This window comes from Suricata suricatta, chromosome X, assembly GCF_006229205.1.
Source record: "Suricata suricatta isolate VVHF042 chromosome X, meerkat_22Aug2017_6uvM2_HiC, whole genome shotgun sequence".
NCBI lineage: Eukaryota > Metazoa > Chordata > Mammalia > Carnivora > Herpestidae > Suricata > Suricata suricatta.
The window spans coordinates 93,596,582-93,611,032 of record NC_043717.1 but is presented as its reverse complement, the minus strand read 5'-3'; the positions used below and the strand labels follow the sequence as shown (position 1 = coordinate 93,611,032).

The window sequence follows — 14,451 nt, the reverse complement described above, 5'->3', positions numbered from 1 at the left end:
GACGACGCCCGCGGGAGCCGCGCGGCCCAGAGACCAGCCCGGGCGGCAGCGAGTGGAGCGGAGCCCACAGGCCCGGGCCGGCCCGGTGGTGCGAGCAGGAAGCGGGGTCCCTGGGCCCCTTTGTGTGAAGGGCGGGGGAGGGGTGCCGGGCCGCCCGTGGCCGCGGGGGCCCCCGATCCGCGGCCCCCACCGCTTCCCTCGGGGGCGCGGCGCGTCTCCCCATCCCGCCCCTCCGGGCTCTTCCTCCTCCCCACGCCCCCTGCCTGGGCCGCAGTTCCTATAGGAAGGGCATCTCTGTCCCATCCCCACCCACCCGACTCTGGGCTTTTTCCCCTCCCCCTCCTTTAACTTCCTCTTCTTCCCCCGTCGGGCCCTTTGCCTGTCCGCACTCTCCTCCCCGGTTCGCAGATTTCCGCCCACCTTCCGCCTCCCCGAGCCGCCGCAGCTAGCGGGGTGTTCTTTTCCCTCCCTCTGGTAGGAGTTGCTGAAGGTGAGACCCATGAGGGAATACAAGGTAGTGGTGTTAGGGAGCGGAGGGGTTGGCAAATCTGCCCTCACCGTGCAGTTTGTCACTGGGACTTTCATTGAGAAATATGACCCCACCATTGAAGATTTCTACCGCAAAGAGATCGAAGTGGACTCTTCCCCCTCCGTGCTGGAAATTCTGGACACCGCGGGAACTGAGCAGTTTGCCTCCATGAGAGATCTCTACATCAAAAACGGGCAAGGTTTCATCCTGGTTTATAGCCTGGTTAATCAACAGTCTTTCCAGGTAATCGAACCGGGTCTTGTAATTTGTTAGAAGGGGGTGTGGTGATCCCACATTTACTTCTGGTGTGTTTGGGCAGTGCGTTAATGACTGTGTTTTGCTTTCTTAAAAGTTAGACATGGCGCATTTTTGAGGTTATTTCTGGCACGGAAAAGCATCGGGTTGTTTCTATAGAGAGTCTAAAGTAACAACCGTCAACAAATATTTTAAAGTTATTTCTGAGTCGGAGGAAACGTGAGAAAGAAATAGGTCAGGCTGTGTATATTTACCCTGGAGTAGAACCTTCCAAAGTTGCTGGTTCAATTCAACAAGTATTGATTAAGATAGTTAACAGAACAGCTTTTAACAGATAATCTCAAGTAAATAGAGCCCTTTGGAAGGAAAATTATTTGGAGCCGGTGTCTGTAATTCCTCTCTGTCTCCCTTCCCCACCTCTTCCTCTGTTCTCACCCAAGTTTCTCAACCAGATTCATAAATCTTAGTGTTGCAAGATGAAGAACTCAAGACCTGCCTTCTAGGCATTTGACTTTGGGGCGTATGAGGAAAGTTACTAATTGAAATGACTAGTACCTAGACTATAAGCAACAAAGATCTGCAATGACTCTTCCTCTTCTGCAGTTGATCCGAGTTGTTTCTGATAACACTGACTATATTTATACAAAATATGTGGATCTGAGAACACTGAACAAGTGCAAATTGCTAACCCTGGCTGGGTGGCCAAGCTGGAGGTGGCCCAATTTCTTCCGAATATCTTCCCTGTCCTTCACTGGGAGACACGCTGAAAGTTTAACATTATTTTAAGAGATGCAGTAAATGTTGCTATTTATTCCTTGAAAATAAATAACCTCATATTGACCCATTCTATTGACCTCCATTGATTTAGGAAATGGATAATTTTTTCTACATTTGGAGGTATGTGCTTAATGTTGCTTGCTTAGGAGACATTAAGTGCTTTAGTGAAAACAATGTGCTAATTCCGCTTTTCTTAGCATTTAAATTACAGTACTATCGTGAAGTTTTCCAGTAACCACATATAACAACTTCAGGATATTTTTCCTCAAAGATAATAAGTATTGTGACCAAACTCAAGTACGTTTTATGTAGGCTTGAATTCCAAAGCAATAATAGTATCATAAAAGCATTTTTCCCCAGGAAGGACCAAAGGTGCTATTTGACATTTTCTTTCTAAAGGATCCTCGAGAGATTTGTTATTCTATTAGCTGACTCTTTTGAGGCTGCAAGTCTTTTGGAGGGATTTTCATATGATTTCCATTATATCTACTTCTGTTACAGGCATAAATAGGGAGTGAAAAGCTGCCATTATTTCAGTGGAGACTTAAACTCTTTCAAGCCTACATGTCATGAATTCGGTTTCTCATTTGAACTTGTGTTTCCATAAAGACACGGGGAAAACAAGCTTAACCTAGAAGACCGAATTAATAACATGATTAAATGAAATTGTTGCAGACATTAAATAATCATGTTTTCATAAATTTTCTGTCGTGTTTTTCTTTCATCCTGCACGTGAATATTCAATTTAACTATTCAAATTAAATGTTTAATATTTAAGTCAAGCCCTTTAAGTTATGAAGAATGTTCTAAAAGTGTACAGTTAGTATTCTCTATAATATTGCCGTAAATCAATATCCCCCAAAATTGATGCTGAGAATTGCTGAGGCTCTTATCTTTTCTAATGAATTGTAATTAGAGAAAGTAATACACGTGGGAGAAAATTCAAGTGGTAAAACCTAACACAGGCAAATAAAAGTATGACTTCCTTCCTGCCCAGGCTCATCAGCACATTTGTCTCTCCCCGGAGCTGCTCACTGGTACACTCATTTCCAGTGCATTTTAAGGTGTTTGATTTTACTGGGATAAAAGCCTACCATTAATTTAAAATGAAATGTTTAAGTGTATGAATCTGTTTTGAATCGGTCTTCTAGGCACCGGTGTTCTTGGTGACACCTCCAGCACTTTCTCTCACGCACTCTTGCTAAATGGCTAGCCGTGCATAGATGGCGGCCTGTGCTGGGTAACAGGTGTTTTCAGGCCTGATGACAAATGGATTCATCATATTTGGGAACTTACTTTTTAAATCTGCATAGACTGGGGAGAAGAAGGGACTCAGTGAGGCCTTAGGTTGTGGGCAACCTACATTTTATATTCTTGACAGAGACCCAGCCGGTGAGATCTGTGAAATTTATGTAGTTTCTCCCTCAGTGGAGAAAATAACATTTTCTTGGTTCGGGTGTATGGTTTTATTTTGGATTACGCTTTCTGTACTCCCTGAGGAGTTATTGTGATATTGTAATAACTTCGGTTATGGTTATGCAAACAGCATGATTTTTTTTTCTCTTTGTGATCCTCTGAATAGGATATCAAGCCAATGAGAGATCAGATTGTCAGAGTGAAGAGATACGAAAAAGTCCCACTAATCCTAGTGGGAAACAAAGTGGATCTGGAACCAGAAAGAGAGGTTATGTCTTCAGAAGGCAGAGCTCTAGCTCAAGAATGGGGCTGTCCTTTCATGGAAACATCAGCAAAAAGTAAATCAATGGTGGATGAACTTTTTGCTGAGATCGTCAGGCAAATGAACTATTCATCCCTGCCGGAGAAGCAAGATCAGTGTTGTACAACTTGTGTCGTCCAGTAAAAAAGAACCTCAATCCTGGCCATACCGAGCAGGTTAGTTGTTGATGGAAGCTTAGGAGCCAGAGGGTGTATTGTTTTTGATCAAGTGTAACAAAAGGCTGGTTAATATTAATACACATTGTGCTACCTTCAATCTCTTTGATTTTAAAATAACATTTACCGTAGCACAAAATAGTCAACAGTCAGTGAAGAAAATAAAAAAGATACAGATAAGCAAAATGAAGGTACAAGATTGCATGTATTCCTATCACTAAGATTTATTTTTTTAAAAGTGAACGACTGTTCTGTCTCTGCTCCATTGACAACACGCCATTGGGGTGGAGTGAGTTAATGGATACTACACCTTTCTCCTGTTCTGGTGATTTTACATCCAATAATAATTTGAGATGATTAGTTCTAGGTTTTTTACACCTTTCTGTCCCAGGCTAGAGAGCTGCTGTAATGGAAATCATCAATTTACTAATCACTCAAGTGCTTGATCTAACAGGATGATTATTTAATCAAGTTCATCTGTATCTTGCACTTGAGGGACTTAAGTGACCTCTGATAATAACAAATGACAGTGGCACACGTATCTTGACTTCATTATGAATGTATGGCCCAAATGAGAGTCTGGTAAAATCATCTGTGATGTGTTAGAAGAGGCACACCCAAGCCCAGGCAACAGTTTTATTCAATTTAATAAATAATGGAGTTAATTAGAATAATAGCAGAACCTTCAAACCTTTCATGGAGTTGAATGATAGCTTCATAAAAGTTTTTTTAAATGAAGGAGTTTTTGAAAAAGCAAGGTTATACAAAACTTACTGAGCATTTTAAGTAGGATTATTGTATTCACATCACGATCTTTTCATCTAGATTATAATTGGTTAGGTAGTCCCACTTCGACATTAACAGTTAGATAATAAGGTAAAGCAACCAATAGCCTAGATGACTGGGAAACCACAGCAAATGCCACACTGGCCTGACAACCTCAGGAATGGAATTGATTGTTTGGAGCCTAGACTGACCTCAAGTCTAGGAGGCAGTGTTGCAAATGGCAGCAGGCATTTCCGATTGCAGTGATGACTCCTAATCAAAGGTCTGGCTTATATGTGCTCCCCAGAGAAAAGACTAACGGTCCCTAATTTATCTTTTCAGACAAGATCTACTGTCAGGTAGTGTCACCTTTGAAAATGAAGGATGACAACAGTGCTTTATTCAAAATGCTTTTGCACACTGGCCTTTTAGCATAGAGAATATGATGAGAACACGTTTATTTCCTTCTACGTAGCCACCTCTGTTACAGCGTCACCGTTCAGACTGTACCCAGCACATGTTGGGTTGATGGCGTCCCGCGGTATAGGTTTTTGAAGCAGGACAGGCGCATGTAGGTGATTGAGCCCCGTGTTCATGTTTCTATAATCTCTCCTAAATTGGAAGCCGATTTCAAGTTTGAACCAGTTCTGTGTGGTGACTGTGTCTTCATCATCACGCTCAGTTTCTCTCTCTGACACTTTTAACTGGCCAAATGACATAAGTGTACACGTTTTAGTGTTGTCATCTTTATAAAATATTAACCACCTTCCATAGAACGTTCCCAGCTTTCTTTCCTTCATTAATGTAGACAGCTACAGGAAGTAAACTGAATAAAATTCCAGTTGGCAGATGGATAATTTCCAAAGAAATTTTTAAATCTTTCTTACTCCGAGTTCTCTTTAGGCTTATTTCATTTTGCAGCTTGTGTGATGTAAATGGCTTTGAATCTATTTGGTTACCTATGGGAATGATTAAATAGAATTGCTTTATATCTCAAGCTAACTATGTTTAAGTTTTTTGTTGACCAAAAATTGCTCATTTTTTAAAATAATAATAGGAAAGTTGCCCGTGTGATTTTCTTCTTGTTTGGGTTTCATTTTTGTAAGCAGAATGCACAGTTGTAGGAATGAGCATTGAAAAAAATCTACTCAGCTGAGTGTCTGAAAATATTAAGGGAAATTCCCTGACCAAGATCTTTTAGAACAAAGCCCACTATATGCATTTTCTTTGCTGAAATCAAGTAAGGTTGAATCGATGTAACCTGAGGCCTGCAAAGCTTGCGGTTGTGCTTGCTAACTAATTTATCTGAAAAATAGGTGATGGATTCTGAATCCTGTAGCTTGAGTCGCGGCGCTCTGATGTCTGTCAGTCCCAGATCTAGGTGGAAGATCAAACTTTGACAAGTAAAGGTGACTTGAGGAATGTTTGTCCTTAATACTTAGAAGAGTACCTTTGTCCAAGTGAGAACTGATGAGATTCAAATAAGTCAGGAAGATGCTGTGACTGTTGTAAGTTGGCCGCTCTTAATTCAAAGGGAAAATTGTAATACTCTAAAACTTGCTTCTGAGAATTCCTCACATTTATTTCTTAACCACCCTTCAATTTGGGTCACCTTCAGTTTGCGTCTCTTACCCAACACCTGTTTATCTGCGTGGCTCCCAGGATTGTTTCTCGCCTTTCCCCCTCCCCCTGGCAGGAGTCTTAGACTGCATTTGGAGGCCTAGATTCTTTATGTGCTGCTTTCGTGGCGGGTTTCCTTCCTGACCCCAGGAGCCTGCCATCAAGGGCCTTGGAAGACTTTACTGTGCAGGAGCAGTATAATAGAAACCCAGGTCAGCGCTGCAGCCTGTTTTGCCTTAATTAACTACATCACAGCCGCTGTGTATATTGGTGTAAAGAATTGACAGTTGGCTCTTCTTGCTATACCGTTGTGGAGAATGATGGGTGTCTTGTTAATCATCCCAAAACAGTATAAAAGAAGTGAAGCACGGTGCTGTGGGCATTCAGGGAAAGGACAGACTATGGGCAGTTAGAGCAGATTACTCAGTATTCTGAGCTCTTTGTTATGGGGCCTGCCCTGTGCATTGTGGGACGCTTGGCAGCATCCCTGGCCTCTACCTACTGGATGCCAGTAGCATTCTCCGCACCCGTTACTTGTGACAAACAAGAATATCTCCAGACCTTGCCTGATGTCTCCTAGAGGCAAAGTCACCCTTGGCTACAAACCACTGATTTAGAGGAACTGGGGAAGCGTAGCATTTGACTCAGATCTTGGAGAGTGGGTAGGATTGTAAGGGGTGGGGCAGGGGTAGAGGTGACTCCCAAACAGATGGAATGCCAAAAAGGGGCAAAATAATATTGTAAATTAGTTGTCTATTGGTTCCCTGAAAGAAAGGTGGAAATTGCTGTAAAGTTATCCTTTAAATGTGACAGTTTGGTAAATACCTTTTGGCAAATAGAATTTTTTTAAAGATTATTTCTCAAGGATTTCTGTATCTTAGGCTAGTATTCATGAAAGTTATTAAAAAAAAACAGAATAAAAAAGGTGTTCTTCACTAAAGATTGAAGGTCTCCTGCAAGATTTTATCCTATTTTTCTCTGTGTATTATAGAACGGGTTCTCCCAGCGAGAGTAAATGGTGCATAAGAGTATCAAACTGAAAGAACAAAGATCATTATTTATGTCAGCCTCAGTTCATTATATATGTCAGCCTGAAGAAAAAGCGAGATTCTTGATTCCAGACCAGCACATCATTTCACGAGGCAGCAGAATGCCCCGGATGCTAACAAAGGCTCCTGAAAGGCTGAGCCATCTATGAATGTCATTTTAATCTAGCTGGCCTTACCATTTCTAAACACAGTGGGATTTATTAGCATTTTCAGGGTTTTTAAAATAAATATGTGGAATCAGAATTGTTTCTCATCTTCCCCCCCCCCCCGGCTTTTAATTAGATATGATATGCCGAGGATTTAGCAAATGCAAAGGGAAAATCATGAAAGTACACATCGTGTACTTTCAAATGCTGGCATTTTCATATCCAAGTTAAATATTAATCATATCAGTAAAACACAGGGGTGGAATTCTGTTGCAGAAGTTACAATTCAGATACTTCCTTTTTTTTTTTCCGCTGCCCTATTTTGCATATCGCCTTGGGTAAGGAAAACCGCTTATTTGAAATGCTCATTTGTCATCCAGTTCACGTGCTGTGCCAAAATAGAGCCCAGCCCTGGATGGAGCAGGGAGCATGCTTTGGGGGATAGTGTGTGCCCTAAAGAACTGCAGCGGACCTGGGGTAAAAGCGCCTTTTCTGCCCCTCCTAATTTTCCCAGACCAGCCCCACCCCCTGCCCCTGCCAAAAGGTTCATGGTCTGGGATTGTTCAGAGTGAAATAGGTGCCTAGTTAGACCTGCTCTGGGTGTGGAGGTGTCTGGTGATTAGAATGACTCTGTATATCTGTTCCCTCTTTAATTGCTTCCTTTTAACCTCAAGATTAGGCTTTTATTGCAGAATGAAATGCACATGAGCCATTCAGTTTTACTCCATTACCTTTCTGGCTTAGAATGAACCATCAGTAGAATTAACAAAAATTGCATCATACAGTTGGAGAATTGCCACCAAGGAAGTATTCTAGCCATACTACAGGAAAGATTCTCCTCGTGGGATTACTTCTCGGTGGAATTCTAAAATCCAGAAGATAATATCACCAAGAAAAACTTAAGTCCTGTCAGCTGTTGGAAAAACTTACCCTACCAAAAACATACTTGCAAAATCTTTTGATTAGCCACAGTTTTAAGAACATCAGATTCAGAAAAAGCAGTTTATTTAAATGTTTTTCTAATGTTTTATTTATTTTTGAGGGAGAGAGGCAACGTGAACAGGGGAGGGTCAGAGAGAGAGGGAGATACAGAATCTGAAGCAGGCTCCAGGCACTGAGCTAGCTGTCAGCACAGAGCCTGACACAGGGCTCGAACCCACGAACCACAAGATCATGACTTGAGCCCAAGCTGGACGGCTCAACCGACCAAAGCCACCCAGGTGCCCCAGAAAAAGCAGTTTAGAGTTGAGGGGAGCAGTACCCTACCTGGTCTAATTTGAAGCTGGCAGCTGGAATCCGATCATTGGGCTCACACTCTGCTTATTACCCCTGGACATGGTCCTACTGCTTGAGATCTCAAAATTGATTTCATTAATTTAAATTTGTGGAGATTTCAGGTCTAGGACAGAAGAAAAATATTTTATCCTTTCCTGTCTACTCTGGGTTTTCCATAAGTTTTTAGGGTGCATCTTCTCCTAAAAGCCCAGGTTCCACTTTGTTTCAAAGAAAAGATGCCACAGTTTAGGCTTTTGCTCTTTATGTTTAATGGATGACAGGCAAACACTTAATGATCTAATCCCCCTCTCCACCCGCCAGCAAGTTTCATGATTATTACGCAAATTAGGATGGAGAAAGAAACAAGGTATTTAACAAAAACATAACTTCTATCAACCTAGAGAATTCTAACCTACTGTTTTGTTAATATAACTGATATTTAACTTGGATATGGATATGCTAAGTAAAAACTGTGATGGGAAATTCATTTCTTAAAAAATTCCTTCGGTTAAATCCCCAGAGTATCGTATGTCTAAAACTGGAAAAAAATTAAAATTGATTATGGTTGCACATTGATATTTGCTAAAAAGAATGCTAGTAAATACCGTTGTATTTAGAAATGGTAAGTCCAGCCAAGCTAAAAAGACATTCATACACTGCTGCGCGTTTCAGGACTCTTTGTTAATATCCCATGCATTCTGCTGCCACGTGAAATGATGTGCTGGTCTGGAATCAAGAATCTCTCCTTTCTTCAGGCTGACAGAAATAATGATCTTTGTTCTTTCAGTTCTGTGTTTGGTACTCTCGGGTACCAATTTGCCCTGCTTGCTAGACCCTGTTTCATAATTTCTTGAGCAAAAGGTTTGGACTGTTGTTTCAGATGCGTGTGTATGTGTGTGTGTGCGCGCGCGCGTGTTCATGCACAGCCTTGCACACATGCTCTTCCTTAACAAAATACGATTAGAAAAAAAAAAGTGAAACCAGTTAAGCAAGAGTTTGAACAGAATCTTCCAGAATTCATATTTGTTGGGTGTCTTGCTAGAAACTCGAGAGTTGAGGACAAGGATGACTTGTGTTCTGTCTCACAAGCAGCCAAGTTATATTTCTGCACCCTGCCTGCATGTGAGATCCTGGGAGTTCAAAAGGATGCGTTTGACTAGCTGCCTTTAAAGCTCCTGCAATGTTTTTTAAATGAAGGAGAGTTGTTAGTACACTGAAAATTTTGCTGTGAAATTCTGATCTGAGAGAGACTGGCCTTCCTGCTTAATGCAAGCTTTTGCTTCAGGATTTATTACTACAAAGAATCAACATTTTTTACTCTTCTGAAAAATAGCTGGTATTAATACTTTGTTTAATGGTGTGAGTCTCAGCCAGGGTTTATCTAGGTCTCCTGATTTCACTGGAGTATTGTCGGCCTGTGGACTGTGGATGGACCAAATATTAACCAGCTTTTTACAGGGTGGGAAATAATGCATGTACCACCTTTAATTTAATGTCGATTATGATGAATAAGTTGGTTTGTATTCTTAGTGTTTATTTTGGCTAGAAACAAATAATTACGACTTCCTCAATTTGATTTCAGAGAATGCCTGAGCTATTAAAACATCGTATAGTACAAGTCTTTGCTGTTTAAGAGATGTAATCATATTTGAAAATCTCAAACTGTTTAGAATTTATTTTGAAAAACGTAGATTAAAAATGGCAGCAAATGTGTTAATTCAGATCCATTGAGAAAAGTCTAGTCTGAATTACTGAGAAGTCTTCCCACTCAATTTCATATATACGTTGAAATACTATTGTGTTCATAATAGGTATAAAAATTCAAATAGGCTAAAATATATAAACATCTTTAGTCTGAATATCAAAGACATATTTCTGGTCTTCTAGAATTGATAACATATTTCAGAAAGGAAAAAAAAAAGTACCCAACATTTGCATACTTTGTAAGGTACTTTCACATATTACCTTATGTGACAATCACAGTCCTTGAGGAAAGAATTTTTATGGTTATTTTGATGAGGAGGAAACTGGACTTACTCAGCTTAAATAAGCAGGTTCCTAATTAACAATTTACTTTGATGCAAAAAAACTTTAATTATAATTGGGAAAAATGTTTTATAATTTCAAAAGGGGCAAATTTTTTCTATTTTTTTCATGTGTTTAGGTGTCAGATTTTCAATAATGAGCAGAGAGACATTCTTTAAAAATAATCATTTTTATGATATAGCTGCTAATAACGTGTTCTCTCAGTCTCTTTGGACACTACTAGAAGTGTCGGTGTCAAAAGAAATTAAAATTACGCAGGAATAAATAATTGGTAGAGCCTTTAGACGATCTTAAATTGGTTTCACTTGGGCATTCTTTCATAGTCCCTATTCTGCTCTTTGTTTCTGGCTTTATTTAACAACTTTTACTTTTTACATTAAAAGACAAATATTGGGGCCCCTTGGTGGCTCCATCGGCTAAGCCTCCAACTTCGGCTCAGGTCATGATCTCACGGTTCGTGGATTCGAGCCCCGCGTCGGGCTCGGTGCTGACAACTCAGAGCCTGGAGCCTGCTTCCGATTCTGTGTCTCCCTCTCTCTCTGCCCGTCCCCCTCTCATGCTCTATCTTTGTCTCTCAAAAATAAATGAACATTAAAAAATATTTTTTAAAAAGACAAATGTTATTCCACTCACCTAGAAGCCATTTGATGATCCAGTACAGTTAAAGGACTTTGTGTCTGAATGATAGATTTATTTTTTCCCTTGGTATTAGTTAGAAGGGCAGAAGTCTATCAACTGTAAGAGTGGAGACAGAGAAACCCCAATCATAGGAGTGCGTGGGGGGGGGGTGTCCGAAAAACGGGCAGACCAGAATGGCATCTGTGAACTTCTGCTGTCACCTAGCATCTAACACAAGTCGGTGCACTCAGTAAGTACTCAATAGCTAGATGGTGATGGAATGATGTTTTCTTATTTTAAATTTTCTAAAAAACCCTAAATTTTGAAAAAGTTTTGCATACTGTCAAGTTTGCTCATAATTAATATGTGTTTAATTCTAGTGCCATTTCCCATGACAAATATGAAGAAATCAGATTCAAAGCAGAAGTAATATCTACCGCTTTTATACTGTAAAATCTTTGATACCAGTAAGAACACTGTTAATATTATATAAAGTATAATAACGTATTTAAAAATGAGCCAGAGGAGTTCCATATGCACAATATACTATATATAGTGCATCGTTAGTGTTCATTGCTAATTTTCAATGACTTTTTTGAGCACATAAAATCCCTTTTTAATCAAAACTGATGGGGAACACAGTGAAATTTCACCTTTAGATAGTTATTCTGGTACCAGTTCTGTGTGTATACAGACGTGTTGTCAGTGTTCTCATTTTAAACTGTAATCTATATTTCTCTCTTTTTACAACATTTTAATCTTAATTGCAGATAAAACTCAGAGGAAATTTGCACAGATGCTGCTTTGGAGAACTTTACAACCTGGGTTGCAGAACTGAGCCTTGGTAAACCTGTCTCTATTACAGCATGTTGCCATACATCTAATTAAGTGCATAAGGTCTTTGGCCTTCAAGATCCATAGACCTTAAACAGGAATGCTTAGCACGTTTACCATATGTTTAAAATCTGTTCTTTATCAATCAGTCCTTTTGTAGCTTTCTAAGTTCTTATTGATGGCTAATATGCAAGAATTAATTTTTAATATTTTAATTGATTTCTTTAATCAGTTTCTCAACTTGTATTTATTAAGTACTCAAACTCAGTATTACCTACTCAATGCCTTTTAAAAGAAAGTTATAATGGAGAAAAAAAATTGAGCCTTAAACAAATGGTTACTTCTGTATATTACCTCGCACCAGTGCTTCATTCTATTTGTAAAATCTTTCTCCTTTAAATGGTTGGTTAATACTTTGAGACTTCGTTTACGTGTGTGGCAGTGTTGTAAAAAGAAACTAAAGCTCACGTTTTACCTGTATGGATGGAATATCCCTTTTCTTCAAGTGCAGTTTCTTATGTGTTTTTGTAATTAACATGTTCTGAAAGTTACAATTGATATTTGAAATTGACTGTAGAGCATTTAGCTGAAGAGTTAAGCATTTGATTCCATTAGGTTTTCACATGTGTTAATCTCATTTACAGCATCGAATTGCAGCAGTAACATTTTCCTTTCTGTGAAGTTCTAAATTTAGTTATGACCTACTTAGCAATGCCTTTGAAAAGGGATATTGTATCCATGGTAAATTAATTGTATACCTAAACAGAGATCGCTCAGCTTTGCCTGTCAGGCTTGTAATTGACATCTAGTAGACTTCTGCACATGTAAAATTGAATTCAAATAAAATCATATATGCTTTCTAGTTCTTAATATTTGTCTTTCTGAGTAATAGTTTTAAAGCAATATTTGTTAAAGTTTTCTTGCACTGTCACAATTGCTTTTTAGTTATTTCTCAAGAAGCATGTTCGTAGTAGAGACAAAACTCTGTGTAACAGGAGAAGGTAGCGCCAAGCCTCTGGGCTTTTTGTTTGTTTTTTGGATTTTTTTTTTCCAAATGTGCTTCTAATAGCCATTGCCTTCCATGTTGTTTACCTAATCAGCACATTTTATCTGAATACTTGAACATTTTAACAGTAACACAGGTATAGAAATAGAAAGGAAACTTATAAAGAGTAATTTTTGGTTCAGTTTTCACATCTTGGCCACAAGCGCTTTTTCTAGCAATGACTTTAAAATTTTGTAAGTTTGACAGTATTTTCTTTTTGGGTTTTTATTTGGTTGTAGTTGTGTGCTTTTAATTTGCAGAAGTTAGTCATCACAGCTCACCTACTGCACCAAAGTTCTCGAGTTTAGGAGCCCAGCTTTAGTCATTTGAACATGCTTCTAAATAAAAACAAAACAAAAAAACCAAAACTATACCTTTGATCTATAATACTAGCTCAATAACTTTGTCAAGGAAAGCTCTAATATATGCAGTGATGGTTTATGGAAGGGTGTGGCAATTTTAAATTTATATTGTGTGTGATGTTCAAATAAAGTGATATCTACATTCATGTGATTTATTGGTCAGCATGGCCATTAATTATTGCGTAGAAATTGATTAAAGTTTGATTTCCTTTTTTAAAATCGTGTTGCATTTGATTCCTGATCAAATTCCCTCAAATCGAATGCTTGATCTTAGATTTTGAATTTTATGGTGTGATTGTAAGGGTGGAAGCAACTGAAACATTGTTCCTTATTTATAAACTGCTTGAAATGAATACCTAATTTAAGTTTGCACTTTAATACCAAACTTAAAACCAAACAGTCAGTTCAGAGTAGGTTAAGTGATCATGGTTCATCTTTATTAGCTGTGGGAAATTCGAAAGGAATCAAATAATTCATGATGATTCAAAATTTTATGCAGATGGATTTTTTTTATATATCCAATATTTCTTTCCTATGGATAGTTCCCCCAGCAGCATTGATCTCAGCAGTAAATTTAACTTGAATTCACTTAGGATCGCAGGAATCAGGGGAAAGTGATTTAAAGGTGGTTTCTCCAGCACATTTTAAGAAAAGGGACCAAAAGTTATTTTAGCTTCCTCAATAGATTGCATGTCAAGTTGCTTATTAGGATAATAAATTAATATTAAATGCAATATATGTCTCGTCTTTACTATGGCATCCGTTTAGGAGTTGTTCAAATCACTGCAGTAGGGCTCTGCAAATAAAATCATGTAACCTATTATGGATCTAACGTACTGTAACTTTATCAATGAAAGGTAAAAATCTCAAGTAACAAGTACAAGCATTGAACAATGACCTATAAAGATTTGTAAAAGTAAAATTTTTCCAATAGATTTCATTCTTGTCATTTTGTAAGATGACCCTGCAGTCCACCTGTTTGTAACTTTTTTAATAAAATAGACATCTGTATTACTGAGGTTGGTTTCTTGAATTTTTTGTTATGTTACGAATTCTAAATTTGCTAACTTGTAAATCTTTCTCAGAACTTAAAGCCATTACTTTTTATCAAAATGATTATGTGTACTGTATATATTTTAAACAAATGCTCACTTGTGTCCTTAGTCACCATTCTGGCGCATGTGCGGGAAAACCAACATATATCCTAAAATGTAATATTTTGTCAATTGAATAACTT

The 14,451-nt window shown here is 38.7% G+C and overlaps 1 protein-coding gene across 3 annotated transcripts; it reads left to right on the top strand.

Annotated features, from left to right (window-relative positions):
- RAP2C (RAP2C, member of RAS oncogene family) lies at positions 1-14,232 on the top strand. 3 transcript variants are annotated; one of them, XM_029929979.1, is made up of 4 exons: positions 1-88; positions 409-772; positions 3,144-3,454; positions 11,744-14,232. In XM_029929979.1, the coding sequence occupies exons 2-3, from the start codon at positions 500-502 to the stop codon at positions 3,420-3,422; spliced, it is 552 nt and encodes a 183-aa protein (XP_029785839.1). In that variant the 5' UTR covers positions 1-88; positions 409-499; the 3' UTR covers positions 3,423-3,454; positions 11,744-14,232. The 3 variants fall into 3 exon arrangements, with proteins under 3 accessions (XP_029785839.1, XP_029785840.1, XP_029785841.1); XM_029929980.1 differs by having other exon boundaries at positions 7-88; positions 479-772; XM_029929981.1 differs by having other exon boundaries at positions 7-490; positions 612-772.
- Positions 14,233-14,451: the final 219 nt, after the last annotated feature.

Excerpts from the sequence above, each read along its gene's own strand:
- RAP2C (XM_029929979.1), top strand. The coding sequence starts at position 500 with ATGAGGGAATACAAGGTAGTGGTGTTAGGGAGCGGAGGGGTTGGCAAA. Across the intron at positions 773-3,143 it reads TTAATCAACAGTCTTTCCAG|GATATCAAGCCAATGAGAGA; the intron begins GTAATCGAACCG and ends TCCTCTGAATAG.